Source organism: Eurypyga helias, unplaced genomic scaffold (assembly GCF_000690775.1).
Source record: "Eurypyga helias isolate BGI_N326 unplaced genomic scaffold, ASM69077v1 scaffold33306, whole genome shotgun sequence".
NCBI classification, from domain to species: domain Eukaryota; kingdom Metazoa; phylum Chordata; class Aves; order Eurypygiformes; family Eurypygidae; genus Eurypyga; species Eurypyga helias.
This window is the reverse complement of record NW_010259065.1, coordinates 5,584-20,637: the sequence shown is the minus strand read 5'-3', so window position 1 is coordinate 20,637 and position 15,054 is coordinate 5,584. Positions and strand designations below refer to the sequence as shown.

At 35.3% G+C, this 15,054-nt stretch overlaps 1 protein-coding gene across 1 annotated transcript in view; it reads right to left on the bottom strand.

Annotated features, from left to right (window-relative positions):
* VRK1 (vaccinia related kinase 1) overlaps positions 1–14,823 on the bottom strand; it is a gene marked incomplete at its 3' end in the record, with an annotated part of 18,174 nt that extends 3,351 nt beyond the window's left edge. Inside the window, 10 exon segments of the mRNA XM_010154570.1 lie at positions 1,086–1,264; positions 2,989–3,047; positions 4,073–4,193; positions 5,513–5,645; positions 6,653–6,745; positions 6,887–6,995; positions 8,331–8,418; positions 8,823–8,892; positions 13,231–13,286; positions 14,666–14,823. Coding sequence (XP_010152872.1) covers positions 1,086–1,264; positions 2,989–3,047; positions 4,073–4,193; positions 5,513–5,645; positions 6,653–6,745; positions 6,887–6,995; positions 8,331–8,418; positions 8,823–8,892; positions 13,231–13,286; positions 14,666–14,822 — 1,065 coding nt within the window.
* Between the last annotated feature and the right edge of the window lie 231 nt (positions 14,824–15,054).

The following is a 15,054-nucleotide window of genomic DNA, read 5'->3' as shown; positions in this document are numbered from 1 at the left end:
CCCCCCCCCCCCCCGAAACACAGGTCTCAAGCCATGTTGATCCACAGGAGGAACAGAAGAATTTATGCAAATGAAATCTCCTTTTGGACAGATCTTTGCATTCAGCTCTGCAGAAAAAAATATTAGTACAAAGACCATGGCTGTATGATTTTAGCCAAAGTACTATTTACTGGGCAGAAAGAAATAAGAAAAGCTGGACATAGAGCCTCTGAAGACTTCAAAATCCTGTAACTTTTTTCTTTTGTGCTTTTTGCCCATCTTTAACACACTGCTGATCACATCAGTAAGCAGGCAGAAGTATCCTACTATCATCCTGTATTATAATTCTCAGATCCCTGGTTCATGCTAAAGGAACTAATAAACTGCCCATCTGTTATTAACAAATAAATGCATGTACAGGATAATATTTATTGATCCTCTATGAGCTTGAAGGTCTTTTCCAACCTAAATGATTCTATGATTATTTAATTTTTTTTTAATTGTAATTATAAACCGCTTGAATGTACGATTTCCCTAAGGCTTAAAAAATTCTTACACTTACTCAAATAGGAGTCCAAAAGCAGTGTTTAGGGCTTCTTAAATGCAAAGAATAAAATATCCCTAGCCTACCACTACAGTTAAGACTCATAAATAACATATTAAATCACAGTGAACTCAACACGTGAATTCCAGGATCAAATATTTGGCATAAAGATGTATACTTAAAACTAAGCTTTGAACTAGTCACAGAAAGGAAACTACTCAAACAAAAACTAGACTTATTTTAGCTTACATGTATTTTGACCCATCTGGAGTTTTAACAATTTAAGGAAAATAGGTAAGTAAGCTGAATGTTCATCTGTTCAAACATCACTACAACCATATACACACATTCTGTTACCCGTGTTATTATCTATTATGAAAGTACACCTATAATAAACATAATTCTGTAAGTTAGAGGAATAATGCCTAAGAGTAGGGCTTAACCAAACATTTCACTATTTGCTTATTTCCTACTGGATGCAGTTATGACACCAAAATCACTTTAACTCATACAGCTCAAAAAAAATGCATTAAAAGCCAACATAAATGTTAAGAGTAAAAACCTTTTGCATGGGATTTGTTTGCATGTCTCCATTCTCTGACAAGCCAAAATCAAGGATGCCATCATCTTTTTGCCCAATGGCCTTAAGACCTTGCAGAAGTATTTCTCGGAAATGCTGATAAACAGGTTTCTCTTCATAGCTCAGTAGCTTCACCTTTTCCATGTATTTGGCTATTTCATCTAAAGAAATGGTACCTCCAATTAATTTCTATTTGAAAACATTTTAATCATCCACTTTTACCACAAAAGAGCCAGAAATTATGCAAGCACTACTTATGCCATTTTTTCAAATGGTTATTTATAAACTCATAATTATGACTTTACTACAACGTGTTTTAGAAAAAAATTATACCAAGGTTCATTACCCCGTGGTGACAGCATCACTGGTTTTGACACGTTCCTTGCAATGAAGAAAACTGTCAGTTGTAAAAAATGTAATAGGCCCATCTTCACCAATGAATGCTTGTTTAAGTTACATTTCTTACGTCCATATTTAAACGTTGAAAAGAGAAAAACATTATTTCAGACTGAAAATATATTAAAAATTTATAGGAAGCATTTGACCACTGAAAAAACAGACAAGTCACAGGTCAGAGAAAATTCTTCTCATCACCAGGAGTAGCCAGAAACAATTAAATATTTAAGTTTAAGATCCCAAGAAAGTGTATTTCTACTAGAGTCAGGTTTCAAAAAAAAAAAATCTACTCAGCAAATAGCCAGTGCCAAATAGAAACAATCTAAATTTCAAGTTTGCATTATATTTTTATTTTGAATCTCAAATTTAGTTGTGAAAAATCAACTTACAGCTTTCATGCTTGCAAATACTTAATACTGTCTTTAGTCAGAATGTTGGGGTAAAATACAAGAAAATCAGTAGAATTGGTTAGATATTAAAATTATGTTAAATAGTTGCTAGGAGACTTTGTTAAAGGGTAATGTTGTATGACTAGACGAACAATGAAAGTAGGTGAAGTTGATTTATGTGTTCATTGTATTCATTCTGTATCAACTCATTACGTACCGTAACTTAGGAGAACTATAAACATAGAAGTAGTCAGGTAACGAAATAGGTAATGCGCATGCGTGAACTAAGAAAGGTAAAAAAGTTTTAAGGCCGTTCATTCACCTAAACGACCACCAGACGACCACCTGAAGACCCCCGAGACCACCACCAGAGGGAACTACGCATGCTCAAATGGGAGGAGCCCTAATTACCATGAGAAGCGGAGCTCATTATCATACGAAGCGAGGCTGATGTCGCAATCTAATACATACGTAATTTTTGATAGTATAAGTTGCGTTCGGGATGTGACGGGATTTGTAGCCAGATTTGGGTGCGTACCCCGGCTACCCAGCGCTGAATAAAAGCACCTGCATATAATCACTCCGTGGTTATGTGGTGGCTACGCTAACAAGAACTCAGTGTCTGTAGTTCATATAACTGCAGCCAAAAGGAAGAGTCTAAACTTCCCCTAATGAACAATCTAAGATTCATGCCACTTTGTTGTTGCTGATGGAAGAAAGATAGGTATAAACTTCAGTAAACAAGGAGAACTTAAAGAGGTAACAGATTAGAGCACAATGCCTGAGACACAATGCCTCAGGAACAAAGATGGTAACAATCTGACAACTCCTCACCTTTTGCAGTGACTGAATTGACCCGGTTTTATTTGAATACAGAGGAGCACAGCCTTCCTTGGTACACACTCAGTGTGCCCCATGTAAATGAGAATTTCAGAGCTTCTACCCATTGTCTAAAGTTGCCCTCAGTTTGGTGATGGCACCCAAACAGACTGATGGATTATTTTTTTGTTTTAAGAAAAAGAACATTAAAACAAATTATTTAAGAATGCTTACTACATGGAATAAACCACAGTATTTTAATTGAAAATAGCTCCTCTTACCTGGTTTATTTTTCCCCGGAAAGCATTTGTCCATCAAAACTGAAATATTATCTCTACATCTGAAAAACACAATTATTTAAAACTATTGTTTCTTTCACAGTTCAAACCTTGCCCTGTACTGATAAACTTCCTAAATATCTAGCTTGGGCCACTGCCAGAACCAGGAAACACTACTAAATAAACCTTTAGTATGACTTAGTACAGCCATTTTTAGGAGTGCGGTGAATTTGAGAACCTGACGAATGCCAGACAGGCTATGTGAAATGGGGTTAAGTTACTGTTCAACAGTTCTTTATTCTTACAAAAGCAAGCAAGTAGAAGACTGAAGGAAAAGAACTGGTAAGTTTTAAACCCCCACATATCAATGCTCTCACCTCTTCCTGCTAGAGGACTCTTTCTCATCTGCTATTATTCAGAGCAGATCCCCTGCCAAAATAATACCTGGGGGGAAGGATGCGGAGCTTCACTAATATTGACGGGGGCTGAAGTGGAAGCCAGATAACAAATACGTGTTAACGAGACAGAAACTGCTGTGCTGGGACAGCTTTCTTCACATTAAATATCTGACAAGAGAAGTTTGAGTGGGGGTGGAGTAAAGACAAATGAATGTCACAGGGAGGGAGAGGGATAAAAAAATAATTTTAAAAATCCCAAACTAGTAGCCCTCTACCTGGAATGATGCTTAAAGACATTTAAAGATCCACCTTTAGCTCTCATCTCTGCCACTGACTTCAGAGCATGGTGTTATCAAGGCTACTCAAATTCCATGCTTCAGTTCTCTTTCTGTACAGCACGACAATGGTTACCCACATACTGCTAAGAGTGCTTTTTGGATTAACCATGGCAGTATTCTAAAGCGACAGTACTGTGGCGGATAACTAAGCATCTCACATATGCAAAAAAAGTGTAGAATAGTACAAGTGAAGTTTAATTACAAGCCAAGGATACATGAGTCATGTATCGTATACAAAACGATAGCCTACTCACCAAAAGGGAACATACTGAAAGTACAAAGCATTTCTACACTAACACTTTCCCATTTTCAATTGCAAATCAGAAAAAAAAAAAAAAAGTAGTTTCTTACCCAATTTTTGAGTCTCTGACAAAATTTGGATCTTTCAAATTATCCTCCCATGGTAGATGGCCACTAAGCCAATGAATCATACAGTAACCCAAGATCTCCATATCCCCACGTCTCGATGGTGCTAAATATACACCCAAACATAAAACAAAGGACTGTAAGAGTAGCTAATAAAGCCCACACAGTTTAAGAACAGTTACAGTTTCTAAATACGTTAAGCCAATAGAAAGCCAATGCTAAGAATGTAAGACGACTCTATCTGTAGCTTATTTCTTTATTTTAGCCTGAAAGCAAGGGAGGAAAACATATTTTTCCTACATCTGGAAGGATAACTTCATTTTCAAGTCTTTTATCAATCTCTTTCTTCTACTCAACGATATGTCATGCTGCAGTTATCACAATTTGGGAAGGTTTTTAAATACTCAGAATGTGGAAAAAATAGTGCAAGTTAGTGAAGTGATTGACTTTCTGTTCAAAACAGTTTTCACTTCCCTTCTTTTGTAAAAAGGTAATAGTGCTAAAATGCCAGCTCCTGGGGAAAAAAAAAAACAAAACACCAAAACCAAAAAACAATATTCCACAGTGCTGAAATATTTTGTGGCCTGAAAACCAGAGGACAGTAACAGATTAGAACCCTAAACCTTGCAAACGAAAAAACCACACCCAAAACACACCAAACAAAACCCCAAAAAACAACCCACATGTACACTGACTGCAGACTACACTGGAAGTATAATTGGGCAAATCAAGCGATCTTTGTTCATGTTCAGTTTTAAGCATAGGTGTAACAGTTCCTCCTGAAGTAACTTTCAACAACTGACACTTTTGCAGGACACGCTTTTATACTAATAAAGAAAAATTTAAGAATGAAGACAATAAAATTAGTGTCCACTATAAATCCTCAGTGTTTAACCACAGACCTGTTCTTGTCATGTTCAGCCTTTTCTCACTACTTGCCTTTTGATGTTCAGTGACTAGAGGCACAAATGAAGTTTTGTTAAAAAAATTTTCTAAGTAATACACAATCCACAAGATAAAGAATATTGCACATCTTTGCTAAATATGAAGGAACAATATTCACACTGATAAAAGAGACTACCTCCTGAAAACAGGGCCCATTTTTCTATCAAGATATCATAGGCACTATTCCATTTCTATTTAATTAATAAAAAGCAATACTCTAAACACCTTAACAGCCTTTATAAATTAAGGAAATCTATTTAAGAAAATTACACTAAAATACAGTAAATTAATATCAAAGTAAAAGTTAGTTAAGTGGAAAAAAAGAAAAATGCCAGCATAGTCCATAGAATGGAAAAAAATATTTTTACAGATTCATAAACATGGCTGTTTACTAAACTCAGTGCAGCAAGGAAAGATTTTTGTATTTATAAAATGGATGCACAAATGCCTGTTGTTCAGAACAGTGTTTTATATCCTTACCCACACCCTTGTGTGCATCAATACTGGTATATTCAATAGTCCCATCATGACACCTTTTAGGATCTTCTTTATATACTTTGTGAACTCCTTCAGGACTGAAACGGTAGGCAAGTCCATAATCCACCAAGTACACCTAGTAATTCCACAAAGAATTCTAAGATTAAAGAACTATAAATGCAAAAAATACACATATAATAAAAGTAACTTATCCATTCTCAGAACTTCTCAAAACGTATTAACAGCGAGTTTTTTGACTTTGAATGATCCTTTCTCAGTGCTTTATTGAGATCACTACATATTATTTGAAAACAACATGTCTCAGATAGGTTTTGTTGTTTTCCATGCAGCAGCCTGATTTAGAAACAGTTTCTTGCTCATGCAGAGGACGAGTACAATAGTCAGTTATGACGAGTATGACTAAATGTAAAAAAAAAACACCACACCATGCCAAAAAAACCCAATACTTAATGTTCATAGAGTTATAAACACACTTACTGTCCTACCCTGTAAATAAAGCCAGCTGTCCCATGTGAACACTACTACATACTATTACTTCTCACTAACACCCCAGCTGCTTTAAGGCAACTGAGATTATTTTACTTATTTCATGAGCTAAAACAGTTGGGCAAGAAGACATATGTAATTCTGAAATTCTAATATGCATTGTCTGAACAGTAAAGACACTTAAAAATGCAGAAAAACGAAAGACTTCCATAAATCAAGTGGAACAATCAACACTTTAAATACCAATTTTCCCAAGTAACAGAACACTTATCTGATGGATTTCTCGAACAAAGGAACAGAGTAACAATGCAGAAAGGCAAACATAATTTACCAGTGTACTATATAATTTTAAGCTTCCACCTGCAAACACCTATTTGAGAGTCTTTTTTTCTTTTTTTTAATCGTGAGAATTTCTCTAGAATATTATTTAGGCCAAATAGTCAATTTTATAACTTTCCAGAAAAATGCATTAAAAAAATCATAGAATATTGACTAGATATAAATGTCAAGCAGAAATAATGTTACGATATACATTCTTCAAAATGAGCTTCTGCTAGATTTCACAGGTTCAAAGCACTCCCATGTGTTGTCAAATACAAGGTTTAAAACATGAGGAATAAAATGCATCAGAAATACCTGATTAGGGTTCTTGTAATTCAGAAGAAGGTTTGAGGCCTTGATATCTCCATGCACATATTCATGCTCATGGATGTATTCCAGAATATCAAGCTAACAAAACAAAACAGTCATATAAATGCAGTACCCAGCTCCACCCACCAGAGGACCTGGACTCAGCACAGAAGTGGGATTTAACCGAACAACTCAACACGGGGAAGCCCGACTGCAAAAACATATTATTTTTAAACTTACTATTCTCAGGCCTAATTGCAGTACAGTTTTATGGGCAAATCGTTTTGCATTCTCTTCAAACATCTTCTGAAGATCTCTGCCAAATCGGGCCATTATCATAAATCGATAACTAATTTCAAGGAAAAAAAACCCACACAACAGCAAAGTTACTGAATTGTACTTAGCAAACTATTTTATTCATGTGTTAGTCGGAAAAATTACTGACCGAAAATCTCTCTCTCAAAAGATAAACTGCAGAACACATAAAACAACTATATTGTAAATACTTTTTTAAATGTCATACATAAAACTTTAACTTTTTCACATGAGCTAGTCACAAGTTCATCCACCCAAAGAACTGTTCTTTGTTCCTGGCTAGCTGTGCAATACAATAACAAGTAGTCACAGAGGGAAACATCTGTATTGTAATCCACTATAGGTAGTACGAAGCATCAATTAAAAAAATAATTTTTTCATTTTATAAAATAAGTGACTTAACATGGTTACTTAAAAAACTTAGTTTTGTGAAATCTATTACACCCTGTTTTTTTAACCTATTATTAAAAACAAAATCCTCTTACTTGTCAAAGGTGTTCCAATATTCATTGCTATAACCAAACTGGTTCTACTACTGTAAGAACTCATAGTAGCTCTATTAAATCAAATGCATTAAACAATTAAAAGAAAATTTTACTTAGGAGAATAAAAAATTGTTATAGTTACTTTTCCCTCTCAAAATTAATGTTATTTTTACATTAGATAAGTTTTGAGGTTGCCCTGTGTAGCGGTCCACACCAAGACCACCTATCAGCTGTTAGAGAACCACTAAAACTGCTTTGCAGCCTAGCTGTACAGAGAAAGCCCACTGGGAAACAAGGACTGTTACGTAAACAGGCATACCATTCAAGACCAAGCCACAAAACCCCTTCTTTTTGCTGACATGAAACAATACTGAAAACTACTCCTAGACTCAAGACAAATTTAACATGAGATAGTGATTATTCTATTTTACAGATTAAGTAAAAAACCCCCACCCCTAGGGAAAATAAAACAGATTGAGCGCAAGCACCAAGTCCTTTATGTGTGTAAGTGAAAAAACTCTAAGTGCACACCACACAAAAAACTTTAATCAGTATAATTCAAACACTTTTATACATTAAAGGTCAACTTCATTTTAATAAAACCACACATATTTAGCATCACTGTACTATGGCAATTTTCAAGACAAATGGAAAATTAAATCACTAAAAATATAATAGACAGAAATACAAGTAACAATACAAATAAAATGTATCTATTTATCTATTCCTTAAACAGGCCTTGTTATGAAAATAAAACTTTGTAGCAGAAAGGATCAAGGTGAAGTTAGGTGGAAAATAACGTCTTACAACCTAAGTTAGGTTAAAAGGGATAGTGGTTGGGGATGAAATAAACCCCAGTATATGCCAATGAAAGATATATTCACCTGTTTCCATCTCTTTCATGCAAGCCAGAACCCCAATATCTTGGTACACCTAAATATTTCAGTTTATGGGACTTAGTCCACTTCTGAACTGAAAATACAAATAAAGATAAGTTCATGAATTCGCATCAGTAGAGACTTACATAAAAAAGGAGTCCTCACATCACTTGGTTTCTATATACATGTGAGCTGCTTATTTCATGGAAACTTGTATGCAAAGTATAATGGAAAGTTAATGACACACTCATTGTAGGGACAGAGATGTAACTAAAGGTTCAATTTAGACAATACCATCATCACAACTACAAAGACCATCTTACAAAAAAAAAAAACCAACACCCTAAGTTTACTACTTATCTGAGTGAGATTTCAATAATTTAAAAATAACTTTGAAAATTACCTAAAAAGATTAAGTTAAAGTTCGACCTTACTCCTGTATGCTCCATTTTACTAAATGCTTGTAGTATATTAGAAATGTTTTAATAGACTGCTTACTTTCATCTGGCTTAGCAGCTCGCATGTAGAACTTTAACTCAGTAAAAAGAGGTCCATTCTGGCTGGGTTCCTTTAAGACAATTTAAAATCAGTTAAGAACTGCTGTGTTAGTGCCTAATAATTATTAAAAGCTCACAAAATGTAACATTCACTCTATAAAAGCATATTCTCCCTCAAATGCTTCTCCCAGTGCTGATAAATTCAATATAGTATGTTCCTTCTATAAAAAGAAGTTCTAAAAAGTTATTTTATTATAAATTGCTTAACATTACAGCTATCAAGAATCCTTTCCCAAAACAAAAGACTAAAGAATAACAAATTAACTGAAATTTACAAAAATATTACCAATAATTGGCAGCAAAAGTTTAGCAGAGAACATTAAACAACTTTCATTATCAGATTTTCCTGATTAAAGCTAGATTGCCTCAGTTGCAACAGCCATCGCTGAGCCTAAAATAACACCTGAAATGATTTGATGGAAAAAATGTTAACAAAAATTAAATTCCTGATGAACATTACGCGTTTTGTTCCCTTCATACATTAGTTGATCAAGGTAAAAATTACAGAGGTTTTCACAATTTGTCTTAACTAAATTATAAGAACTTCACTTATTCTGACATCAGAATCTACCTTTTATCTAAGCTAACATAAGGTGTTTCAGCTCCATTTTCTAGGGACAAATCCATGGTAAACTCACATTGCAAGTAAAGGACAAGAGAAGTTGGTTTGAAAACATCAAAGCTTTGCACTACTCCAAGAACAGCAAATGGGTAAGTATACGCTACATTTGCGGAACTTACAGGAAAAAAGTGATTTCAACTCTTGCAATGTTTAAGTGATTAATTTTGGGTTAAGATTAAGCAATTTATTTAAGTCTAGTTACTCATGTATGTGCAAATTCATTCTATCTCAGTGAAAATACCTGGTTTGGAATATCCTACACTTTAAAAAAACTAACCAGAAAAAAAGTATGTGATTACTGGCAAAGAAACCCAGAAAGAATGCAATCACATGATATTATCAAAAGTTCCAAGACATATAACATCAATCTTAAAACAGTTTTAATTGTAACTTTTAACTGTAGTTGTTGTGATCTGGAAAATCGCTCAAGGCCGGACCGTACCACTCAGCTAATGGAGGCTTACCGCTGGGCGACATGAACAAAGCAATATGAAGAGATCAAACACATGTGTTTGTGTTAGTGTGCATGTCTGTATTGGCCCAGAGGCAGAGTAGGAACACCGGTCAGAACGAGAGGAGATACCAGCTTAGGCACCACTCCTAGGCCTGGACACTCGATTACAAAGCTAATACTGCCTATCTCCACCTCAGTTTCTCCAGCAGCATTGCCCTGATAAACAATGGAGCCAAGACAACAGTTTTCTAGCCCCTCCTTGTTGGCCCAGTGTTCAGACTTAAGCCATGAACCTGAAGAAAAACCAAACCCACAACTAAAGCAACTGATCAATGCACATAAACTTTGGTACATGTATACCTACTTTCAGTTAGTTTATCTATTATGGACAACAAATTAGTAATGTAGAGTTTATATATACAGAGAAGGGTTCAATAGCTGAATACTTACACTGCAGTTACCTTGGACAAACATTACTTGACCTATTCACTTGTTTCTCTGTAGCGTAAGTCATTAATACTCTAACTTAATAAGAATATAAGTTATAAATACTATTTGGGTTCAATTAACATAGGCTTGAAGAATGTTATTTTCTTACTAAAATATATCTAAAAATTGTAGGTGGTAAAAATTCTTAAAATATTTATCTTTAAATAAATTATGCCATAAAAAATGTCTCAGTGCTAAAAAAAAATTATAATCTTTCTCTAGTCAGAGCAAATGCTGAAAATCTGGTATCTAACTCCTCAAGTATGAAAAGATAAATGGTTTAACTACAAAACAGATATTCACATTGACTATGAAACTGTTTTCCCATAATACCATTAATTCTACATCCAAATAAATAAATGCATACACAGTGTTAAAGAGACTCATGTAATCACATCCAATATTTGCCGTATTAGTCATATAATACACTAAAACCAGAAACACTTCAAACACAAACTTCTACAACTTTATGCCCAGGGACATTCTAAACACAGGATTTGCAAAACTGAAATTAAAGTCTAATTAGAAAAGATACCATAACGAAAGATATCATGGAGTGTACATTGAAACCGAAGAAATTTCTTTGAGTAGTGTTTTAAGAATTGTGATTTTTTCAGTCAGCAATTTAATGAAGTGTTATTAAACTCCACATCCACTCCTGAACAATGACATCTGAAAGGTCCACATGTTAAAAAGCATTTATTTTTTTAATAAAAACCACAATTCATTTCGTACTGCTCAGACATCAATACTATGAGGATATGTCAAAGACTAAGCCAATTTCCATCACGCTTTAATAGCTTAATTTGAAGAACATTACTATAGAAGCAGATATTTGTTAAACACTAATAATTGTTCAGAGCTGTTAACCACTTTGCTTCAGCTGATGGATCAACTAGGAATCACCCAGGCATCAGAAAACAGGCCCTTATCCGCAGTTGTGTTTTGCTAGACTGTAGAGGCATAACAGGTTACGGGTTAGGGCAGCACAAAGACTGGGGCTACTCTTTATTGCCATAAAGACAAAATTATAAAAGACAAATTAAAAGTGAGTAGTCATCTGGGAGATTAGCAATGGGGGTATTTACAAACTGCTCCAACAAAGTGAATCTAGCATAAAAGCAACCCAAAAGTTACAACAACTCTTCCCATATTCAGAGCCCAAAGCGGAGAAGAGAAGCAGATGGACACGTTTCAAACTCAGGGGAAGAGGAGGAATAATGCATACCTGATGATTTCCTAGCAAGTCAAACTGGATTCTTCCATGAAAGTTAGATGGCTCCCTGCTTCCTGATCAGTCCAAACTTGTCAGGAGCCAGGAATTAGGAGCCACTGCCTCTCACCAGTGAGCCACTGCTGAGAACCTGATTGTCTCTTACCTGCCTCTAAAAGTGGCCACAGCTCCTGCATAATGGGCACTCCCTGCCCTCAACAGCACAGGTTGGGCATGTGAAAGCAGGTTGTCAGCATGCAACAGCTGCATGATGGGGCTTCCGGTCTATGTGGAATTCCTGCCCACAAACACCTTTGGCAGCAGCAGTACGCTGATGTTGAATGTGCGGTAGTTTCACATCTGCATTGTAAGCAGTCCTATTTTCAGCAAGCATCAACGTTTTGGAAAGAGGGTCATCACCAACAGTACCTTGGGGTGTCTGAAGAGTATCAAAACCTGTACTCTAGAATTTCCCCGTATTCAGCAGATATAAATATCAAGATTAAAGGCACATACTAGCTAAAACGTATTTTATTCTAAATTAATCTATCTTTTCGTTTCTGGAAGAAATGTTAAAAGTATTAGTGTATTTACATAAGTGGCCAGCTATTGCAGTAAAGCATTTCAGTACCGCCATATAGCTTAATAAATAAAAGATGAAAACATTGCAATTCTGAACGGTGCTGAAGAGCTACTTATTTTTACATTGTGAAGTTCTTGTAGAGTTTTCTGGTATTTGTTTTTGTCACAGGACCAAAAGTACCACCACGATCATGAATGGTCTGGATCAACTATGGCTATTCCCACATTTCCAGGTTTTTTACTAACGTTTTACAAGGGAATCACATATAATAGTAAGATCTATACAAAGTAATCTAGCAATATTTAAGAAAAAAATGCTTTATATATTTACGTCAGGAAGATAACATTATAGCCAAACCAAGTTAATTTTTTTTTTAAGATTAAAAACATTAAGTTTCAACTAATAAAAAGAATTTGCTGATTTGCTACAATAGACTAAAATGAGCTATCAACAATGCTTTTTCTTCTCTCTATTCATTAAGTTAAAACAAAATTATGTGTCAATGCCATTTCAATTCAACAGAAATTAGAATAAATGTGTGTTTTATGATAAAAACATTTAAACGACTTTATATCTGTGGGGACCTCAGGAATCAAAGTTTTGCTGTTTCTGCTTCCAAGCCAACTCTCAGCTTACCAACATCCAGTGGTGAGCAACAGTTCACACAGACTCACTGCTGAATCACAGAAATTCTCCAAAAGCCTTATTTCATTCAATTTGTGATATTTGGGCTGCTTACAGGATGCAGCAAATGAAACAGATTCTGGCCCATTTCATGAACCTTTTTCAACTCCACTGATGTTTCATTATCCACCCTCACACTCAGGAGTCCCAGTTCTCGGCAGCACTCCTCTGTATCACCACACTTACTTTTGTTTTAAACAGCACTGTACAATCGTATTATTTTCAGTCAGATGTTTTAAACTACACATGCCATTACAGAGCAAACATTTCAAGTTGTGAAGTAAAGATTCAAATACTTTCTTACCACTTTTGCAACATAAGGTGCATCACTGCCAACCAACTTTGAAGAATTAGCATCAGCTGTTAAAAATGAAGCGTTTATTAGTAGTAGGAAACTGTCACAAAACATACACTTACTTGCTATGCAGCATAGGCAAACAAATGAGAAAGCAATTAAGTACTGATGTGAACAAGTATCAGTACCTTAGACTTTGGTAAGAGAACTACTCTCTATGGCAAGACTACTCTGTATGGATATGATCTTGCATTCTCCCTCCTGTCTGAGGAGAACAGGCAGTTTACTAAACAAGAGAGTCATTTTCTATTATTCAATAACGTTTTCCCAGTCAATAGCATTTCTTTGCTTTTCTAGGACTGTGATGAATGCACACAGTTGTGGACATACAGATAAAAACCACATTCTCTCTACTATTTTGCCATGTCACATATCCAAAAGTGAGTGTTGCTACGAAGCTGTTGATACTTGTGACAGAAGGAAATACAGGTATGAAGGACATCAAGTTAGAAAAGCACGACGTACAGAACAGGCAGGGGCACAGCTTTGCACAAATGACAGAGAAGCAAACAGAGGGCAAGCTCTGGCTTAAACAATGCAGGAATTTGTAACACAAAGAACAGTTTAAGTGTGCTGGAACTCAAATCTCAGTACATTTAGTAGCTCATTGAGCAAGGCTGAATAAGTAGTAGAGGGCTTCTTTGGTAAGAAGCCACCCACGGGTCCTGTTTTTCTTCTTAATCCACTTATGCTGCAGTCTGTTCATTTTGAAAGCAAGAAGGATTATTAATTTTTTTTTCCAACTCAGTATGAAGTCAGCGCAACTTTTTCACTAACTATAAATGCATAGCAAAAGAAAGCTTTATTATTATGATCACATTACCTTTCATCCATTCCAAATTGTTTGGAAGTGACTAGAGACAAACAAGTTTTTTTTAATTCCCTGAGGTATTCTCAACACCTCTCTTATCTGTTCGAACAGAGATACTAAGTATGGAACACTATCCACTAAAAGAAATTTTCCTTGAATCCAATAAACAGTATTGCAAGATCTGTGCTGATGCTTTAAATTCAAGATTACAATTTGCTTTGATCATTGGTTACATAAAAAAAGTATGACTTATGTCAGAAGTTCACAAGGCAATGAAAAAGTCGAAAGCAGCACCAAAATCGAAACCAGCCAAAAACTATCCTTTCACTGCTAAAAAGTAATAAAGATCTCAGTTTTTAAAAATGAATTAACTACAACTGGAATCTCACACAACCAGGGTGCTTACAATGACCGTTTGGCCATGTCATTTTTTTCCAACAACATAAAGCAAGCTACAGTTCTGGTAAAAAAGATCACTTGAAGACAATTTAGCTTAGGGTCAGTTTTTCATTGCCTTGAATAACGATAAACATCTCACCATTCTAAAGCATTATCAAAGGTAACTACACTTACCAAGGTATAGGCATCCAAAGCCTCCTTGCCCTATAGGGACACCTAATTTCCATTCTTTTCCGGATGTATCTGCTAGAACCTCCCCCAGAGGAAACACTTCAGCAAGTTTCCTTTTCGCAGGGGCTCTTTTCCCAGCAGTCTTCTTATTATATGGCATTTTCCCTGAAGGAAGAGTAGAGAAGGAAAAATAAAACAAAAAAAGCCTAAGTTATATGTTGAACTTATTTTATGTAGAAATCTGTTAGAAGAATGAAAGAAGTATGGATTGTTCCAGTTTTAGTTTGTTACTACAAAGATACTTTAAAAGAAATACAGTAAGTAGTTTCATTGGCATGAATTCTGAGTGAACAACTGATTCTTCCAGGCATCAGAAAAACATTTGACAGCAA